Consider the following 21,452-nt stretch of genomic DNA (forward strand, 5'->3'; position numbering starts at 1 on the left):
AACTTTTATCATTTTTATTCATTCAACTTTTTGCTTATTGTATTGTCGTTTGAAACATCAATAAAAGACGTTTACCCGAGAATCAACAAAATAATATTAGACGAGTCCGGACCGTGACCTTAAATAACCCCGGACTGGGAGTATACGGATTGAATATAAATATACTAAATTATTTGTTAAATTGAAAGACTTTTTTTCACCTTTTGCTTTTGGCTTTTCCTTTATTCATTTCTCTATTTCTTAAATTATTCGATAGTCATCCGAAAAATCAATAAACGACATTAAAGCAGCGATCACCCATGTAATACACAATCTTGAACAGGTGAGTCCGGACTGTGACCTGACATGACCCCGGACTAGTTTGAAGTTTACTATACCTGCGTGTATTGCATTATGACGACTAACTGTATGTAAACTGTTTATTGTTTATTTAATTTCAACGGTTTTCATTGATAATAAAAAGATTTTATTAATTTCCATAAAACAATAACGACAAAGGAATTATTATATATCTCTTCCTTACTTTACTTTACTCTTTTTTGTTCAATTTTGCGCTCGGAATGGGGATTTTTTTGAAATTATACTATTACTTATATTATATGACAGTAATCTTTAAAAAAAATCAAAGTGGTAAAAACCCACAGTCCGGGTCCGGCATTCAGTCCGGGTCCGGCGTCCAGTCCGGGTCCGGGTCCGGGTTTCATACCAAAGTCCGGGTCCGGAGTCCGGTCCGGTCCGGGTTTCAGTGCGTACCGGTCATGTCACGTTTTCTAAAGTTTCTTACAAAACTTTTAATTTTTTTTCTTAAATCTATTTATCAAATGATGAAATCTTATTATATTTCAAATTTGAGATCAATCCTTTGCGAAATGAAAAAGTTATTAGCATTTTTCATTTGGTCCTGTCATTCGGTCCTGTCATTCGGTCCAGTCATTAGTGTAACCCCGATCGCAGTGACATCTATTTACATGACAACGCTCCTGGTAACAAATAGCAAACACAAGCACTTGTTGAAATATCGACGAATTGAGCGTTTCATGGACAGCTCCTAAGTTATATCAGAAAATTTATAGCGCTTTTGAAGGCATCTTAAATTTCCACAATGTCGGGGGTGGAAGAATTAGAGCTGAATGATTCCCGTGTGGATTTCATGGCAGATTATGTCATCAAAACTCTGAAGATCAAACCTGACAGATTCGGGAAGATGTATGGAGTTGAAGATACTAGACAAATGTACATGGATTTCTTTGAAAAACCTGAATGCATGTCTCTTGTTGTTGGTCAACCTGCAGGAACTCTGATCACCTCATTTACATGGCCAAATAAACCAAAAGCAAAGGCTTGCTATTTTGTCAAGACTGCTCGTGAAGCCATCAGCAAAGACGCAAATTTGAGAACAGCTTTGATATATGGAGATCTTTCATATGCTCCACTTGACCAATTGTCAGCTTTCGTGGACGAGGTAGTAATTCAAGCATGCTATAATCCTCATAGTTTAGTTTCTGCATGATGTTCTATCATACCTTTAGTAGATCCTCTGTCTTTACTTTAGTGCGGGTTCTTTTCATTAGTGAACTTAGACTCTTAACCCTATCTTTATTTCTTTCTTTTAGTGGCTAGTTTTAGTTCAGTAAATATAATATATAATATATTCAATTTAAGCCTTCACATCACTTTATTATCAGAAGCCTTACAGGACGTAAAATTGGGTAACACGAATGACCGAATAACACTGTTATTATCCAAATAACACTTGTAATGACCGAATAACACTTGAAATTTTAATATTATCACATCTTGGTGACTTTTGAACATTGATAATTAAATAATAATGTATTATCGATGTATTTTTAAACTTAAAAATGATTTACAAAAAGCAGATAAGTTAATAAAGATACTTTTGAATTTAGTGTGTACATCGAACATGGCGGCCATTGTGATTTCTGTTGTCGCCATATTCGATGTACACACTAAATTTTAAAAGTTTTTTATGAACTTATCTGCTTTCTGTAAATCATTTATAAGTTATAAAATACATCGATAATATACTATTTATTAATAATGATTAAATCAATGTTTAAAAGTCACCAATATGTGCTAATATTGAAATTACAAGTGTTATTCGGTCATTACAAGTGTTATTCTGATATTAACAGTGTTATTCGGTTGTTCGAGGTACCGGGTAAAATTTTACCGAAAAATAAGAAAATTAACAAGCCATATGAATTTAAGGAACCTTTTTGGGCTTCTTAGTCTGAAAAAAATTAATGGAATGGTGCATGTGGTAGGGAGAGATTAAGTTAGCACTACAGACTACAAAAAGATTGATTGTTAATACTAATAGTTGCTTAACATCAAGTGGAAAATATTTCACGCATGTTCAGGCATGTAAAACAGTAAAAAATTTCAAAGAACATAAATACATCATTAAAAGTTCGTTCCTCTAACCACATTAAGTAGTTTTTGTTTCACGGTTCTTTCTCATTTTTTGGACTTTTTAGTTTTAGACTGTATACCTTGAATTATTTTCTAGCTAGGGTTGCATGTAGTGTTGATTGCTAGACAAAATTTAGCAATAATAAATTGAATGTAAATGTATTCAAGACATGCTACATGTATATCATGTTGAATTGCAATTGTGCATTTAAAAAATAATCAAACTGGTGGGAAAATTATTTTACAACAGTCAGGATGATACATGTGTCTGAAGTAAAATTATCAACACCTAATTGTAGTCTAATATTAGCAAATATATTTATTGACATTCAGTAAAAACCATTTGGGTAGCAGCTTTAGGAAAAGATATGATAAAGTCACTTTTTTAACCATTTTAAAACTATTAAAAATACTTTTAATCTATAACAAGGAATTATTTGAATCTTAAATAATTTTGAAATCTGAAAAATTAATACGAAATGTATTATGGAATTTAATTCAATTATGGAGGGTTAGGCATGCATGGCTAAGAAGGTTAGTTAGTTCATACTGATTTACAAGTGAAAGTAATATTATCCTTAGCAATGCTTGCATGACTCACCCTTTTTAAGTTTGGTTAGTTAATTTTTATCATATTTTTCTTATCATTAATATTATCTGAATTAAAAAATAATTCCAGAAATTAGTTATAGTAATTTAATAGGGTTTTCTTGCAAAAAAGCTGTAATTTTTCTGTGGTTATAACTTTGTAGAAATATGGTATAATTATAAATGTTTTTATTCTCATTGGCTAAAACAGAAAAGAGCTTTGGTAAATAATTGATATAGTTTATGAACTTTTCATGGGGGTGTATTTATAAATTGATTTTTATTAAATGACCAAATAAATGTTAACCAACCTTTACATACTCTCATAAAAGCATTTTGATAAAGCAGAAAAATCTGAAATGTGCATGTATGTCGGACAGAACATAAAACAATTTTGTATGACAGACTGTAAAAATCAAAAACATACCAAATGAAAACAACAAATCACACGAAAAGATCGTATATTTATTGTATTAATAAATCATTGTATCAATCATATTAAAAGTTTTTTTTTTTTTTATTAAAATGAACTGTACATTTGTACATGTATGAAGTTTTAAAAGTTCCCGATCTGTTTACATTTAAAGCTTTGTGTCGTCATATTTAATGATATTTCATGATACATACATTACATGACATTTAAACTTGGATACATTTTCATTTTATTTTGTAAATTGTACTTCAATAAATTCTGAATTTCCTTGTTCAAGAAAAAGTCTCTCTATATATAAATATACATTCCATATGTTTTTTAACATTAAAATTAATTTGGTGATAACATATTTTTTCTAAAGTTGCTGTTTTCCAGCCATATGATTTTAGCAACGTTTCAACTAGTTTTTCTGCCTTTTTAATCTTAGGCAAAAGCTTTTCTAAGTTATTTAGTTTCATTGTAAATATTCTGTTCATAGAACCTAACATAATTATTATATTATATTTTTCCCTAGGTCTTGGTTCCATTATTGTCCAATGATAGAAACCATGATCACTGGCCACAAGTTGTTTCTGCTGATGTCACAACACACTCCCACAGACTTAAAAGTGATGTATATGTTGTCTCAGGACAAGCCAAAGGGAAAACCTTACTGCCACTTCCTGTTGGCGCTGATCAAGTGGATGATGAAGATGACAGGTATAATCCTTTACACTTATAGTGTTACAGTTTATTATTATACATCTTTACAATAAAATCACTGGATCACTGTGTATATCTATTGTTTCTTTTGTTGTTTTAATAAAAATTTCTTAAAAATCTTAAACTTTCTGATTTGTGGATTTTGATATACAACACTATCATACAGAACACACAAAGCAATTCAATTAAAAACCACACTTTCTAGTGTGAAGTGGACATGATTCAAGTTTAAAACTTGTTATTATCTAACCTATCATACAGAACGCACAACCTCATGACAAAGTTATTCTGCTAAAAACCATGCATCAGAATGGCCTAAAGGTGGTACCTAACACTTTAACTAATATTAATTTGGCTCGTTTAATTTTCTTAAAATTTTGACAAAGTATTTTCTTTGACCCTTTTACAAAAATATAAAAAATCAAAAAATTTGAACCAAGCGGTTTATCAGAAAAACTACACTGGTTATATAGCAGTTTGACAAACACTAATTTTGATCATTGTGAAGCTTTATATTGCCTTCACAAGGCAACGTAATTGAAACGTTTAGCTGATTTTACAGAGTTATCTCCCTGTAGTGTTAGGTACCACCTTAAATGTTTTGCTGATCCAAGAATATATATTTAAATAGTAAACAACACACAGATTTCTGAATAAGTCAATTGAAATATGATTGTTTATTATATAACTCAAATAATAATATGTCTTTTCAGAACTGACACCATGGATAGACAACTGATCCATGCTATTGAATCAGTGGTGATCGAGTGGACTCATCAGATCAGAGATGTACTGAAGAAAGATTCAGCTCAGCCTTTGTTAGAGGGTCTTAATCCTACGCCTTTTGTAGAAATTGAGTTCTGGAAAAACAAGTCAACTAATCTTGAATGTATTTATGAGCAGGTAAATGGCTACCCTGTATAACATGTGTCAGTATTTTTTGGAGCGATTAGGTTTGATGATACCGAGATTTGTTTTTAGTAGAATAATTATACATATAATTGATCATAAATCAAATGAAAGAAATTTGAAACGACAATTTTTTCTGATATGGAGTTTGAATTAGGCAACCTCCAGTTTAAGTAGGACTATAAATATAATGGTTTTCCGTTTTGATATAGGTGATCCTTAAATCTCAACACAGAATCTTGGATACAAATAGAATATATAAATTCTAGTAGGTTAAAGGCTGTTTTAAATTAGGCTTAGTGTTTTTATCATTTGAAAATTTGTACACATTGTGAGGAAAATAAAAATTTCTTTTGCCAAATTATGGATTTTATCAAAATATTACTGCTCACTAAACATGGACACGTAATTGTGTGAGCTGGGCTTATTGTTGTTCAAACACACCTTTTTAAATAGATGACTTTTTGTTCATTTATTAATCTCTAAAAACCCAACACACATAATAAGTTAGGATTTTGTTATTCTATTAGGATTGTTAATCAAGCCTAAAATATACCTTTCACCTTTTCTATATAATGTTATAGCTGAGAGACCCAAAAGTAAGAAAGATGGCTGAACTTTTAGAGAGAACACAAAGCAGCTATTTCCCAGTTTTCAAGGATATTTTCAGGGACGTAGTAGCAGGTTTGTATCCTTCTGTCATGTAATATTCAATCTTATTTAATAATGGTTTTCATTTAGATTTACTGTTATGTTACCAAAGTCAAAACAATTTAAAAAAATATTACTTTTACATATTAAGAATACAACATTGCTGCAGAACTTCTTTGCATACTAGATATATAAACCAATAGCCATGATATGATATTTTGGCAATTGACACCAGAATTATGCAACAATATAGCCATAAGATGTTGGAACAACTGAGACTTATTCTTAAAGTAAAATTGAGAATGGAAATGGAGAATGTGTCAAAGAGACAACAACCCGACCAAATAAAAAACAACAGCAGAGGGTCACCAACAGGTCTTCAATTTAGCGAGAAATTCCCGCACCCGGAGGCGTCCCTCAGCTGGCCCCTAAACAATTATATACTAGTCCAGTGATAATGAACGCCATACTAATTTCCAAATTGTACACAAGAAACTAAAATTAAAATAATACAAGACTAACAAAGGCCAGAGGCTCCTGACTTGGGACAGGCGCATAAATGCGGCGGGGTTAAACATGTTTGTGAGATCTCAACCCTCCCCCTATACCTGTAACCAATGTAGAAAAGTAAACGCATAACAATACGCACATTAAAATTCATTATTCTTAAAGTGCATGTAAAGGTTCCTTTAATGAATATTGCAAAAACAAAATTGGAAGAGGAGAGGATTTAGATGGAGACCAAATTAAGTACCAATGTGCACATTTTTTAAATGACATGAAGTGCCGAAGTCTGGGGGAAATAGTAATTTTTACCCACCTAGAGTTTGTGATATAAGACATATTAGAAAAGATATCTATGCATTTTTAAGATTTAAAATGTTTAATTTAATTTTTTTAGCACTTGAGGAAGCCAAGGACATAAATATGTACCTTAGACCAGCCAGACATCACTTTGAGGATTATGAACAGTCTGAATTTGATGAAAGTGGTCCATTGATGGCCCCTATGATGCATACAATTGCTTTGATATGGGTCCACTCTCAGTACTACAATACACCAGCTAGAATTATTGTACTGCTTCAGGAAATGTGCAACATGATTATCAATCACGTAAATAGATTTTGGATTATCTGCCCTTTGTTAATTACATCCCAACAATTAACTGACCAGTAGGATGACCTCAATTAATTTACCTTTGTTACCAGTCTATGTGATATACTACCAAAACTTTGGGATTTTACATTGTGTTAATTCAAAGTTTAATCCAATCTATAGATTATGCTAGTATAAGTATTTCAGAATTATGTTCAACTGCAGAAATGACTTTGAATTGTAAAATTGTAAAATCTCAGTTGGAGTGAAATTTCTCATTAGTAAATTGGTTCTGAATGAAAAAAATCTATCGCTTTCATAAGAATGAACAAGTTGTTTTTATTTCTAATCATCAAATGTATTTCAAGGGAAAATAAATTTGTTTAAAGTTTCTAAACAATATTGGCCTGGTTCCATGTGACCTTATTATCAGGTACTCAGTGTATTATTTAACTCACACATTATGAAAATTTAAAGGCCAAAAATCAATGAAAGATACTAAACACTTTTAACAAACTACTTTTTGCAAGAGATTTATTTTCGCAACTTTTGTATTTAGAGAAATACCGTGAACAAGAATTGTCACAAAAATTTAAAGCTTCAATCTTTCCATATCTAACTACATCAAGTGAATTTAAAAATAGCTAAATAAAATCACCGTTAGAAAGACTGGATAGGGCTTAACACAAAATAAAGTAATTGAAAATAAGTTGATTTACAGTGTATATGCCCAAACATCTTTAATCTTTTTGGAAATATGGTTTTATAATATCCAGAATTAGTGCCGATATACAATGTATTATAATTGACAACATAAAAACTGTTCTATCATAAACATAATTAACCTTTAAAAGATAAACAAATATATCACAGATAATCCTTATAGCAATCTTAGAAATCCAATCTTTTCTTTCAGGCCAGAACTTTCTTGGATCCCACAGAGCTGTTTAAAGGTGAATTGGAAGAAACCATAGAGAAGGTCAGAAAGTCTGTTAATGTACTCCATGTTTACAGAGAGACATATGAAGACCACAAAGATAAAATGAAGTCCTACTTTGGAGATGGAGAAGATGCTAGAGAATGGGAGTTTGCTCCTAAGCTTGTCTTTGCTCGTTACGACAAGTTCACAGAAAGGGTTGAAACTATTTTGGTTAGTAGTTTCATTTACATCTTATAGATGTTTTTATGTTCACGTCAAATTAATTTATTGTTACATTTAAACAAATGGATTACAAAAAAATATTGGATTTCTCCATTAATAAATGAGGGATGCACTTTTTAATACCTGCAAATCATAACATAAAATGTTGACTTCTGTGTGATGATTGCTTTGGAAAACTATGACCCACCATTTATATATTCCAAGTACCTTCTGACTACTGAAGGCCATACAATCAGATTTGGAATAAAGGGGAAATAACTCAGTTCAAAAGTTATACAGTTGTTTGAAGAATTGAAACACTTCTAGGGCAGCACTTGCATACAAACAACTAACACTAAATGGTACACACATATATAAATTTTATTTTAGTTAAATCTACCTTTTGTACAATCAAAGTAGCTTTACAGATTAAAATAATAATGCAAAATGTATGTATATTATATAGGAATTGATGGAAACTGCCATGGAGTTCCTCAAGCTTGAGAAGATAGAACTTGGTGGAATTAAGGGGAAGCAACTCAGTGCACAAGTTATACAGTTGTTTGAAGAATTCAATGCAGTGTATAATACATTTACAACAAGGACCTATGATCCACTGGACCCAAGTAATCCAGTAGGTTTTTTTTTAATCATACTTTGCTTTTATCCGTTTAGACATTTTTTCTCTATCTAATATTGACTTATTTCATCTTTTTATAAATGGAATAGTAAAATAATCATTTTTCGCAAATAATTGATGAAATTAAACTACTATATATAAGAAAACATTATATTATCCCCTGAAAGAATGGCTCTGTCATAATTATTTATGGTTATGTTTAAAGAGCCCTGTTTATTGATCTAATAATACTAAATTTATTTTATATTCGTAATTTTGCATGTTTAGTCTTATCTTTTATTAACAATCTACAGGGCCCAATAAGATCTTTTTTAATAAATCCTTTTAGATGGCTTTCCTAAGATAATCATAGCTCCAGTAACAGCGGATGTATTCAAATCATATTAGATAGTTGCATTTAAAATTTATATTTATACAGAAACCATTTCTGGAGGTTTGTAAAGGGTGTACTTTCATGATGAATACAATTAAATTATAGATAATCTTGCCAAATAACGTTAAAGTTAATTTTTCATGCATGATGATAAAATTCACATTGGCACCAGTACCGGCAGTAGAAGTCGAAAAATTACCTTTTAAGAATTTGATAAATGTCATTCTGTTTGGCCTTCGTAGCTATGTTTTTGTGAAGATATATTTTTATTACACTTATTTATTTAAATGAATTTCTTTAGGAAGTAGATAAGGTAAGCTTGACACTGATTATGCTGGCTCATAATAATGTTTTAAAGAGACCTTATGTTTTGTGTAAAAAAACTAATGAGGTGAAATATATTGTTTATGGACACAAAGTACTTGTACATTCATGTAACAATAAATAAACACGATTCCACTCTTTGTTTCTTGTTGTATTGAAAAGCCACTTGTAACACTTGAAAAAATTTTTTGTTTATTTCCGATTACACAGGCTGATAAACTCATCTTTTATATTATTAAATTAATTTGCTTTTTTGAACGAAAATTAGAAATTTTTCAAATGAAATTCATAATTTGAAAAAAACTGAAATCAATGTAAATGAAAATAAAAACTTAAACAGAAAAAAATGAAAAAGGTTCTGTTTGTCCATGAACAAGAAATTTTTGATGCCAGTTTAATGCCATTGCTAGCTAATAGATAAATGCAGCGATGAAAAAAATATCATTCATTACAATTGAATCTATTCATCTGTTAACCCCTTCTCATGAGATTGATTTTAAAATTTTCTGTTTATTTCAATGGCCTTAACAGATGAATTTATTCTGCTGTAAATATTTCTTTATTTCAGGTTTGGCTATTACTAGACACATGTATTTCACTATTTTTGTATAAATGTACAATTTTTAATGATCCAATGTAAGGTATTAATGCAATTTTTGTTGTATCTGTAGTAGCAGCTGCTTGTATAATCATTCATATAGTAAAGAAATAAATTGAAATAATTTCATAGTTCTTCCTTTTTTATTTTGTAAATAAATGGTGTGAGAATTGTACTATAGAGTAACAGCTGCCAGTCTTTTTTACAAATGAAAATTTTGCAACATTGGTAAAATTATTGCATTTCCATTTGAATGGTTTTAAAAAATCTTACTCAGAGTAGTAAGGACTTGATCTCAATTGAAATATAAGTAGAGCAAGTAATCTTTAAATTAAATAATGCAGCGTAAAGCAACCAACAATCAATCAATCAATTAAATTGAGCTAGAATTCAAGCATATAATGTTATAAGCAGACTTGTATATGTTAGCTTATTTTGTGCAACTACACTTTTTTTTAACTTATCATGAGTTATTTAAAGAAAACTGTAAATATGATGTTATCAATTCTGAAATGTGGCAGGTTAAGATAATATTTAAATTTGGAGTTTTTTCTTGTTTAAATTTTGTATGTATTTTTCCATCAGTTTCCCATCTTTTTCATTTATACTGAAATTCACTTGCAAGGAATTTAATCCCACAAGAATTCTAATGAAAATTTATTTTTTTGTCATTTAAATTTAATATATAATAGGAAAAATGATTTTAGACCCTCCTGCAATGGATTGTTTTCCAACGGTTTAAGAGGAAAACAATTCAATCTTCAGATTCTTGGCTGTTAAAAAAATACTCATAGGTCATACTAGTAATAAATGAGTCTTAGTTTAGTCAGCAGATTTGAAACCTTTTTGTGGAACCTTATATTTTCTTGTTATTCTCTCTAAACTTAATTGTTTAAATTTGCTCTCATACATGAATAACGTAACTATACCTATAATTCTAGGAATTTTTGGATGACTATGCCAGATTTCAGGAGAAGATTGGTGACTTTGATAGACGTCTTGCTACAATTATTTGTCAAGGATTTGATGACTGCGCTACTACCGAGTCTGTGTTCAAGGTAGGCTAAATAATAATGCAATTGATAACATTTATAAATTATTTATTTGTCATTTCATAAGATGTCAAGACTAAGTTTATTTTTGATATTATTATATTTTTCTCCGAATTAAAAGTTGTATTAATTGGAGATTATTGACATATGCTTATCAATAGTAACAAAATTGAAAAAGTGTTTTTAGCTAAAAAAAAAAAATGAAAAAAAAGGTTCATACTTCCACTTAAAGATTTCTGTGTTATTGTTTATACACATTTATTACACTTATTTTTAACAGAATAGGTTTAGATTTATTGGTATTGCCCCAAAAAACTATCAAATTTTTAAATGTGAGTTTTCTTTGTTGCAAAATCAATCCTTTCTATAAAAAAATAACAAAATAACAAAAACATACTGATTTTACAGGAATTAATTGTATAATAATCTGAATTTTTTTCAGTTGTTAGATATTATGGGATCTTTATTGGACAGAGAGCTGATCAAGAACGACTTCGAGTGCAAATACCCCACTATTATTCAGATGATGAGTAATGAACTAGATATTGCTAAGGCTATTTATGATGAACAAGTGGCCCTAAAGAAAGAAAGAGGAAAAGCTAGGATGCATAAAAACATGCCAAAAGTTGCTGGTGGCTTAAGATGGGCACACGAACTGAGGGAAAGAATCTCTGTTCCGATGAGAGACTTCAAGCATATTGAACACTCGTAAGTATATAATTATAAAGTAGCTCAATGTTTATAGGTTTAATTTATCAGTGTTCTCCCCAGGCTGTTTTAGCGTCACGGTACAGCGACGCTATATTTTCTTCCCGTGACACTATAATAATTTCCGGGATGCTATAATTATTTTCAGGATGTTATTTTTCTCGTTTCTTTATGGCAAAGCCATGTCCTAAATTGTGAACTTTCATCTAATTACCGCTTATGATAAAAAAATTTAAAAAAAACACTGTTAGTTGTAATCCCTTCAAGTCGGACAATAGAGGCAATTTAGAGTGATTAAATAGGTGTTAATTGCCCTATGGGTGATAACTGGTTGGATACGAATACCCCAAGCTGTCACTTGTGACATGATTAATACCACATGGTCTGCAATCGCAAATTTCGACAAGGAGAAAATGCAATCAGAAAATTATAAAAAAATCTAAATATGTGTTAGCAAGATGAAAATTCAAAGAAACAAACAATTTTTCTCTTTTTTTGAGATTGAGTCTTATCTTTTTATGACTTTCAAGATATTAGTATAACTTTCTTTCTCTTCCTATAACTTTTTGTAAATCGAGAGTGAAAATTTTGATTTTGTGCTATGTAAGTTTTGTACTTTCTTTAGAAAGTGATCATAATTGGCTTTAGTTTATGTTAAAAATACTGTATTTTTTACTTTCAGATGTATGCAAGGAGAAGAAGCTAAATTAGTTTATACAAAGTACGAAGAAATGTTGGAACTTCTGAATGGGTAGGTTCATTTTGTTGGTCAGTTTCAACTTATTTAAATTCATTTCAAATTGTATTTTAAGAACTAAAAAACAGCTGTTATTTGATATTGATGTAGATATGAAGTTTTGGAATATGTAGGGGAATAAATCCAAAAGAGGAAAAGAAACAAAAGTGTTTTAATCAAAAGACATGTCTTTAGAATCTGAAACTGAAAACTTGGAATAGCAATGACAGATTAATTTTTCTGTAAACTGTAATAAAATTTGCCTAAAATTTAGTTGTGCAAAATTAAATGCCTCACATAATTTGAACACAGAACATTAAAAAATATACTTAAGAAACAACGAAAATGTATATTTAGGTGGCATGTTTAGTATTTTAGATATTGTCACAAGAATGGAAGTAACATTTTAGTGAGGACAGGATATTATTTAACCTAATACAACTAATGAAACAATTTTTTTCAAATTGATAAAGTTGATTAATTTTGTTTCTTTTTAATATGATTTTAGTTGGAATGGTGAGGTGTACAGTGAATGGACTGCTGGTGTAACTGAAGCATGTTCGTTTAACATGAGTCAGCCATTGGTTGTCAGGAACGAGGAGACCAAACTCATCACTGTAAACTTTGACCCTCAACTTACTGCTGTGTTACGTGAGGTCAAGTACTTAGATGAAAACAGAGAGCAAGAAATTCCAGAATCTGCCAAAGAAATGTTTGCTAAGAATGATACATTGTGGCGTTTTGTTACCAACTTAGATTTGACAGTCCATTTGTATAATAAAGTAAGAAATACTATCCTGGAAGTTGAATTTCCACTGGTTGAAGGACAACTACAAGACATTGATGTCCAACTTGAACAGGCTGAGAAATCTCTGAACTGGGAAAGTCATGGTAAGTGTATCCTAAAGTTTTACTTTATTTCACATAATGAAGTGTTATAATTTGTAAAATGGTAATATTTGTCAAACTTTTATTTGGCATGTTTTCATTTTTACTTTATTACATAAGAAAACGCTCAGAGTTTTTCAAATGGTAATATTTTTCATTCACTTGTCAAATAATGATTTTTCCTGCATTTAAAGTATAATGGACTATGACTGTTTCCTCATTTGTCAACCTAAAGTTCGGTGCTTGGAATTCTTTTTGTCCAAATTCTTTCTTTCAGTAAAATTTGTAAAATTATAAAATTTTTCTCTTAATTTAGTTTAAGGTGGTACCAAACACCTTGACTATAATTGATTTGGCTGATTTAATTTTCATAAAATTTTCACAAAATATTTACTATGACCCTTTGACAAATATATAAAAATTTCAAAAAATTTGAACCGACCAATTTATCAGAAAAATTACACTGGTTATATAGCAGTTTGACAAACACCAATTTTGATCATTAAGAAGCTTAATATTCCCTTAACAACACAACGTAATTAAAACATTTAGCTGATTTTACAGGGTTATCTCCCTGTAGTGTTAGGTACCACCTTAAGTCTTGTTTATTTTCAAGTATAAAATGATGTTGCATGATCAATTTTCTAGTCACTCAACTTATTAAAATTTTTCTGATAAATTTGTAGGTGTATGGGAATATATTCAAAAGACGAGAGATCAAGTGATCGATCTAGAATCACGCGTACAGAAGGCTAAAGATAATGTGGAAGAAATTAAGAAACTTATGTCAACCTGGAGCAAGACACCATTGTTTGAAAGAAAGGAAGATAAACATGAAACACTCCTCAACTTGGATGACAGAAAAGAAAGACTTGAAAAACGTTACTCTAATATTAAAGATATTGGCAAAAAGATACATGAACTTTTACAGGTATGACTTATAGTGGTGTCAGAAAGAAAGTGGATGTGTATTTTTATTTTATACGTTTAAAGTTCTAGTTAAAAATAGACATGAATTGATTAAGATTTGTTTATATTTTAACATTTTGAAAAAAACATACCAAAACAAAAGGACTAAAGAAAAATGAAAAATAGGACATGAAATCACAGAAAACGTTGACTTCAGTTACTAAAATCAAATAGATTTTTATGGCATTTTTTATATCAATTTTATTTGTGTTACATTTTAAATCTGTTTTCAGAACAACTGTGTATTTTTCAATGCTGATGCTAACACAGACATTTGGAAAGCTTATGTTGATTATATAGATGAGATGGTAGTTGATGGATTCTTTAACACCATACATTGCAGTATAAAATTTGTCTTAGACAACACAGATCCTAAGGTTGAGGTTGATCCATTGTTTGAAGCACAGCTAGAACTGCAGGTACCAGAAATGGTGTTCATTCCCTCTCTCGATTATGGAGTTGCTGATGGATTTTACGATTTGGTTGATGGACTCGTTGGAGACATTTACAAGCAAGCGTCATTGATTCCACGTCTTGCTGCTCATAGCGGACAGGAAAATTATCAACCTGATTTGGAGGAAATGGAGGAATTGTCTGACATGAGAAGTGAACTTATGGACAGAATTAATAATATTATGAATAAGGCTATTGAGTATAGGAACTCTTTTGATAATTATGCGTACCTGTGGGTAGATGATAGGAACGAGTTCATGAGACAGTTCTTACTGTACAACCATGTTCTCACACAGGAAGAGATAGAAGCTCATGCTGATGACAGTGTACCGGAAAATCCACCAACACTCAAACAATTTAAAGAACAGGTAATTTTATAAACTATTGTACTTCAGCTATTGACAAGTTTAAATTTATATAAAAAAGTGATGTTTGTGGATTATCAATTGTTCAATAAGAATACAGTACTGTACATGTATATTCATTAAAAATAAACGTTTAAAATCTCAAAATGTTTTGCTCAATACAAATTGTCAATATAAAAAATGAATATTAGTGTCTAATTTAGTTTCTTCTAATTTTTTTGTTGTTGTTTTGATGTTTAACTTGGTAATCAAATATAAAATATTTCTATTGACTTTTATGACATACAAATAGGAAGATTTTTTCAACAGCATTATTTACATTAAGCAACCAACAATCAATCAACAGCCATTTTTTCATTTAAAACCTAAGAAATTATTGTAAACATCAGAATGTGGTTTTGTTTTGCAGATTGACACCTATGAGAAGATATATGAGGAAGCAGAACAAATTCAACCAACACGATTGTTTGAGAGCTGGTTTAGAGTCAATTCTAAACCATTCAAACAAGCTTTACTCAACACCATCAAACGTTGGAGTTACATGTTTAAACAACATCTCATAGATCATGTCACTAACAGGTTTGCCATTTTCATAATTTTGGTCAATTATGAAGTAAAAATTTTGTTTCATTTGCCATTTGAATATGATGAAATTTGCGATTTCACAATTTGATAGATTTCTGAAATTCAAACTAATATTAATTTTCAATTATTTAAGAAGGTATTTGATACATATTTAAGTTTTTTAAAATTAATGATTTCTTTTATAAATAGTAAATAGTAATTTATCATAAGTGAACTTCTATGGTTACTTATATTTTATAAAATATCATAAAGAACTGAAATGTTATGGTTTTTAAAAAGATATAATCATAGAACCATGAGTACTTTTAAAATATTAAAAATAGTTCAAATACAATATGTACTTTTCTGTATTTCTTGAGTAAAATCTGTGTTTTTTTATATTACAGTTTGAAGGAGTTAACTGACTTTATCAAGACAACCGATGGAGGATTAGAGAAACCCGTTGAAGAGGGTGATTACGATGGTTTGGTCCAGTGTATGGGTTATCTACTGGCTGTTAAAGATCGACAAGCTACAACTGATGAGATGTTTGAACCACTGAAACAAACCATAGAATTGCTGAAAACTTACGATCAAGAAATGCCTGAAGAAGTTCATCTTCAGTTACAGGTAGGACAGGGGAAATGTTACACCAAGGGTAAGGGTCTTAAATAAAGGCAACAGTAGTATACCGCTGTTCAAAACTCGTAAATCTATGGACAAAAAACAAAATCAGGGTAACAAACTAAAACTAAGGGAAACGCATTAAATATAAGAGGAGAACAACGACACAACATTAAAATGTAACACACACAGAAACGGACTAAGAATTAGACAAAATCCGATGAGAATAACCACTATAACTCTTACAAATCACTTGGAAGTTTTGGTAAACAATTGTCATAGATATATTCATAGCTTCTAAGTTACTCAGATTATTTAATACTGTTTCACTAGAGATTGAAAAGCTTTGATGAAGCTGCCTATAAAAACACATTATTGATTAATTATAGGGTTATCTCCCTTGACTCATGTCTAACCCCATGAATAAACAAGCATTAGTGAAATATTACTAATGTGAGAGGGATAAAAACATCCATGACACATAATCAGTACATACACAGGAAAAAACAAACAGAAATAAACCTTTGACAAGTATTTTAAAGAGAGGTTAAAGATATCAAACGGACACTCAAACTCACAATTCAAAAACAAACTGACAATGCCATGGTAAAAAAATAAAAATGACCAAAAGACGAACAACAGATACAAAATACAACATAGAAACCAAAAGAGCAAACCATATGTTTTGTTTGCTTTAAATAGTAGAAATTGACAAAATTATGAATTTGATAAGAAATATCACATCTATAGTATAGAGTATGAAATCTGTCAGAATGTAATGTTTATATTTTAGGAATTACCTGAGCAATGGAAAAACACAAAGAAGATTGCAATAACTGTGAAACAACAAGTGGCACCACTGCAAGCTACAGAAGTGGCAAATATCAGACGTAAAACTGCCACATTTGATGTCAACCAACACAAGTTCAGGGAAACGTTCCGTACCATACCACCATTCAGATACAACTGTGAAGAGCCTTATGATAGCATTGATACTGTAAGTCATTTTTGCTCTAAATATTTCCTCTAGAATACAAATTATTTTTCATGTTTGTATTTAAAAGAAACTTCATTTGTCTGGATATTGTCTAAGTATTGATTTTCTCATAGATATTTGTGCTAAATTACTTATGGTCCATTAATGTAGTTTTATGAAGCCTCTGATATGGTTTATGATCTTGCCCTAACAATGGTATAATGTAGTTTTATGAAGCCTCTGATATGGTTTATGATCTTGCCCTAACAATGGTATAATGTAGTTTTATGAAGCCTCTGATATGGTTTATGATCTTGCCCTAACAATGGTATAATGTAGTTTTATGAAGCCTCTGATATGGTTTATGATCTTGCCCTAACAATGGTATAATGTAGTTTTATGAAGCCTCTGATATGGTTTATGATCTTACCCTAACAGCAGTGTAATACAGTTCACTTATAGAAAAAACGGTTAAATTCATCGAAAAAAAGGCTAGGCTTAAATGACATTTGAACAAAAGATCAGTGTACCTATTATCAATACCACAGTCAATAAATTTTGATCTTTTTTGTAGTACCACTTAGAAATTGCTGAGATGGAGAAAGAAATGGCCAAACTTTTAGATGCAGCCGGTTTATTTGAGGTGAATGTACCAGACTTCAAACAGCTGAAACAGTGTCGAAAAGAAATCAAATTACTTAAAACTTTATGGGATTATATCGTAATGGTGAGGAGCAGTTTTGAGGATTGGAAGACAACTCCTTGGAAAGAAATCAACGTAGAACAGATGGACATGGATTGTAAGAAGTTCGCCAAAGATATCCGTCAGTTAGACAAAGAAATGAGAGCTTGGGACTCTTACACAGGAGTAGAAGACAGCGTAAAGAACATGTTGACATCTCTCAGAGCTGTCAGTGAATTACAGAATGATGCCATTAGAGAACGCCATTGGCAACAACTTATGGCTGCCACTAAGGTTGGCATTTAATTTATTATTCTTATTATCAACTTCCTCTAAAAAACTATGTTCTTGTAATTGAATTTGTGCTTTGACTTTCTTATAAAGTATCTGTAAGTGTAGGCAGGATTTTATGTTAAACCTGTTAAGACATGCTTAAGCAAAGCAAAGTTTGTTCATTTCCCTGATTTCTCGTATCACACCTGATGCAAAATTTTAATTTGGTATTTTTTATGTCACTACCTCTTAATGATCAAATCTGAGGAAGATTAAATTTTCGTAATTTTTTCGTAATTGTGAACTAAGGGAAAATAAATCTCGGAAAAATTTCCACTTTACAGCTGTGTGTTGAATACCAGTAACCTTTGACTCTAAAAAGCGCATTTTTTTTTTACCTATTAGTCCCTTTCCTATCCTGAATGATCCATCATTTGCACATTCAGGACAAATTAATCTTACTTCAATTTTGTATTAAATTATTTAAATATTATGCCTATTAATGATTATGTATGTTTCATAAAATTACCCATAAAATTTGTTACAAAATGAAGATATTTGAATAAAAAAATTGAAATACAAATTGTGAAAGTTTTGAATAACTTTAGAATTTTAACCAATTTATTAACAGGTACGGTTTGTTATGGATGAAAGCACTACTCTTGCTGACTTGCTCTCCTTGAATCTTCACAATTTTGAGGAGGAAGTGAGAACTATTGTAGACAAAGCTGTGAAGGAAATGAGTATGGAGAAGGTACTTAAGGAGCTGGATGTAACCTGGTCACAGATGGAGTTTGAACATGATCCACATCCACGAACAAAGATTACTACTCTCAGAACAAGTGAAGAGTTGATTGACACACTTGAGGATAATCAGGTACTTAGTTATGGGGAAATATTGGAACAAAGATAGGATTGATAGAGTTAAATTCAATTTTATTTGGTTTTTTTTTTTTTGGGGGGGGGGGGGGGGGAGGGGTTTCCAGAGGTAAGTTTTTATGAATTATATGCTAGTAATAGAGGCTATATGTCTGATGTATATCAAACAAATTTTCTCAGAAAGTACAAAACATAATGACAACATATGTGAATCTATCAGGACACTATTTGCTGTTTTCCTATACTTTGCTCTTTTTTTTTCAAAATGATTGATGAACTTTGAATTTTTCATCTCACATTTCTTTAATAATGCTGAACAGAATGACTAATAATATATTGTGAGCAGCTCATTGATGATAATTTGTCGCCGGTGTTTACTTTTCTAAATGTCAAACACCAGTTCCATTTTATTGTTACTTTGTATTATGAGTGGGGGTTTGCCTGTCATAACAATTGATGCTTTCTTGTTTTCTATAAATTTCAATTAATTTCTGTTATAATCTTTCAGGTACAACTGCAAAATATGCTATCATCCAAATTCATTGCCCATTTCCTACAAGAAGTATCAGCTTGGCAAAAGAAACTGTCCACAGCTGATCAGGTTATCCAAATATGGATGGAAGTTCAGAGAACTTGGTCACATTTAGAAAGTATTTTCATTGGCTCAGAAGATATCAGAAATCAGTTGCCTGAAGATTCCAAAAGATTTGATGGAATTGACAGTGATTTCAAGGTAAGTTTATTGTTTTCTAGGTGTATGAATAAGAAGATGTATGAGTGACAATGAGACAACTATCTGTCCAAGCCACCATGTGTAAAAAGTATAACAATTATAGGTCAAATTACAGCTTTCAGCACAGAGCCTTGGCTCAAACCAACAGCAAGCTATAAAGGGCCCCAAAATTACTAGTGTAAACAATTAAAACAGGAAAACCAATAGTCTAATCTATATATAAAAAACGAGAAACACTAATGAACCACACCAACAAACGACAATTTTCCTGTCAAAGGTTGTAGTTTCTCCAGGCCCCCACCTTCCTGTACCAATATAACTTGCCCTCCCCAAAATAGCATATAGTGCTGAAAGTGCTGTTAAATACCAAAAAGCAATCAATAAAAGCCATTTCAAAAAAAAAAAAAAAAAGGGAGATAATCAAAATTTATAAAAAGTTGCACTGTGATAATTCAACCAGATCATGGTCTAACAAACATAACTAGTCATCTTAGAATTACTACATAATAAATTTTGAAATTTTGCCACGTTTAAGAATCTTTTCAATGTGATTTTGCATGTAAACAGTAATTCAAGACCTAGAAATACACATTGAATTCTCATATTGAAACAAATAGATTTCTTACTACTGAATTCTTTTGTGTCACATATGACAGCTCTTGAGATCACTTATTACCAATTTGATTGACTGTATTATTCTTAATGTCATTTCACAACTACAAATGTATAAAGCAATTTATATATATTCAAAATTTGGTGTATTATGGATTCAATTATTTTGGTGGGTACCAATTTTCGTCGATTTAGGAAAAACTGAATTTTCATGGATATTTGATTTCATGATTTTCACTTGTACCCATGAAATTTATGAAAATTGATATTGATATTCCACAAATAATAATGTATCCACAGTCATTTTTTTCTTCAAAATTATGCTAAATTTTTCCGTATTTATTGTTTTGCAGGAATTAGTGTCTGAAGTGGAGAAGACAAAGAATGTTGTTGATGCTACTAACCAGCCTAACTTGTTTGACAGACTAGAGGCTCTTCAGGGGCAACTTACACTCTGTGAGAAGGCATTGGCCGAGTATTTAGAGACCAAGAGATTGGCATTCCCAAGATTTTACTTCTGCTCCTCGGCAGATTTGTTAGATATTCTGTCTAATGGAAATAATCCACCAGTTGTAAGTATAAAAGTCATCTACCTACTGTAAATTCAGAAATTTTTGCGTGCATTTATTATTGCGATTATGTCATTTTAGGCTTAAATGCGATTTTAATTTTTACGATTTTGAGAAAAATCCTATTAAATTCATATAAAATATTTCAAAATGCGAGTTTAAATTATTGCGTTTACAACTCAGTCGCATTTTTCGCAATAATAAAAACCTCGCATTAATTTCTGAATTTACAGTATTCACAAGATAAATTAAAACGCTGAAATAAACTTCAAACTTTTAAATCAGACCTTAAACATTCAAACTGAGTTGTTTACAAATGAAAAATTGTGAATTGATGTTAATTTTGAAATTGTCATTGTCAGCCACCCAACAAAAAAATTTAAACACAAAATATGATCTTAAAAACAGGATGATACAGCTTTTAAAACTAGTTGAGCACAGGTTCATCACTTTGGCAGTCCATGAGTCCTGAACTCATC

At 30.7% G+C, this 21,452-nt stretch overlaps 1 protein-coding gene across 1 annotated transcript in view; it reads left to right on the plus strand.

The window, feature by feature from the left end:
* The first annotated feature begins 952 nt into the window (after positions 1-952).
* LOC139489199 (dynein beta chain, ciliary-like) overlaps positions 953-21,452 on the plus strand; it is a 55,623-nt gene continuing 35,123 nt past the window's right edge. Inside the window, exons 1-20 of the mRNA XM_071275385.1 lie at positions 953-1,462; positions 3,972-4,156; positions 4,873-5,062; positions 5,653-5,752; positions 6,621-6,832; positions 7,731-7,964; positions 8,422-8,589; positions 10,832-10,948; positions 11,385-11,650; positions 12,333-12,401; positions 12,895-13,277; positions 13,961-14,205; positions 14,477-15,064; positions 15,471-15,640; positions 16,033-16,255; positions 17,043-17,246; positions 17,800-18,201; positions 18,812-19,057; positions 19,568-19,792; positions 20,758-20,976. Coding sequence (XP_071131486.1) covers positions 1,103-1,462; positions 3,972-4,156; positions 4,873-5,062; positions 5,653-5,752; positions 6,621-6,832; positions 7,731-7,964; positions 8,422-8,589; positions 10,832-10,948; positions 11,385-11,650; positions 12,333-12,401; positions 12,895-13,277; positions 13,961-14,205; positions 14,477-15,064; positions 15,471-15,640; positions 16,033-16,255; positions 17,043-17,246; positions 17,800-18,201; positions 18,812-19,057; positions 19,568-19,792; positions 20,758-20,976 — 4,806 coding nt within the window. The 5' untranslated portion in view covers positions 953-1,102. The remainder of the gene's footprint in view (positions 1,463-3,971; positions 4,157-4,872; positions 5,063-5,652; positions 5,753-6,620; positions 6,833-7,730; positions 7,965-8,421; positions 8,590-10,831; positions 10,949-11,384; positions 11,651-12,332; positions 12,402-12,894; positions 13,278-13,960; positions 14,206-14,476; positions 15,065-15,470; positions 15,641-16,032; positions 16,256-17,042; positions 17,247-17,799; positions 18,202-18,811; positions 19,058-19,567; positions 19,793-20,757; positions 20,977-21,452) is intronic.

This window comes from Mytilus edulis, chromosome 9 (assembly GCF_963676685.1).
Source record: "Mytilus edulis chromosome 9, xbMytEdul2.2, whole genome shotgun sequence".
Classification (NCBI taxonomy): domain Eukaryota; kingdom Metazoa; phylum Mollusca; class Bivalvia; order Mytilida; family Mytilidae; genus Mytilus; species Mytilus edulis.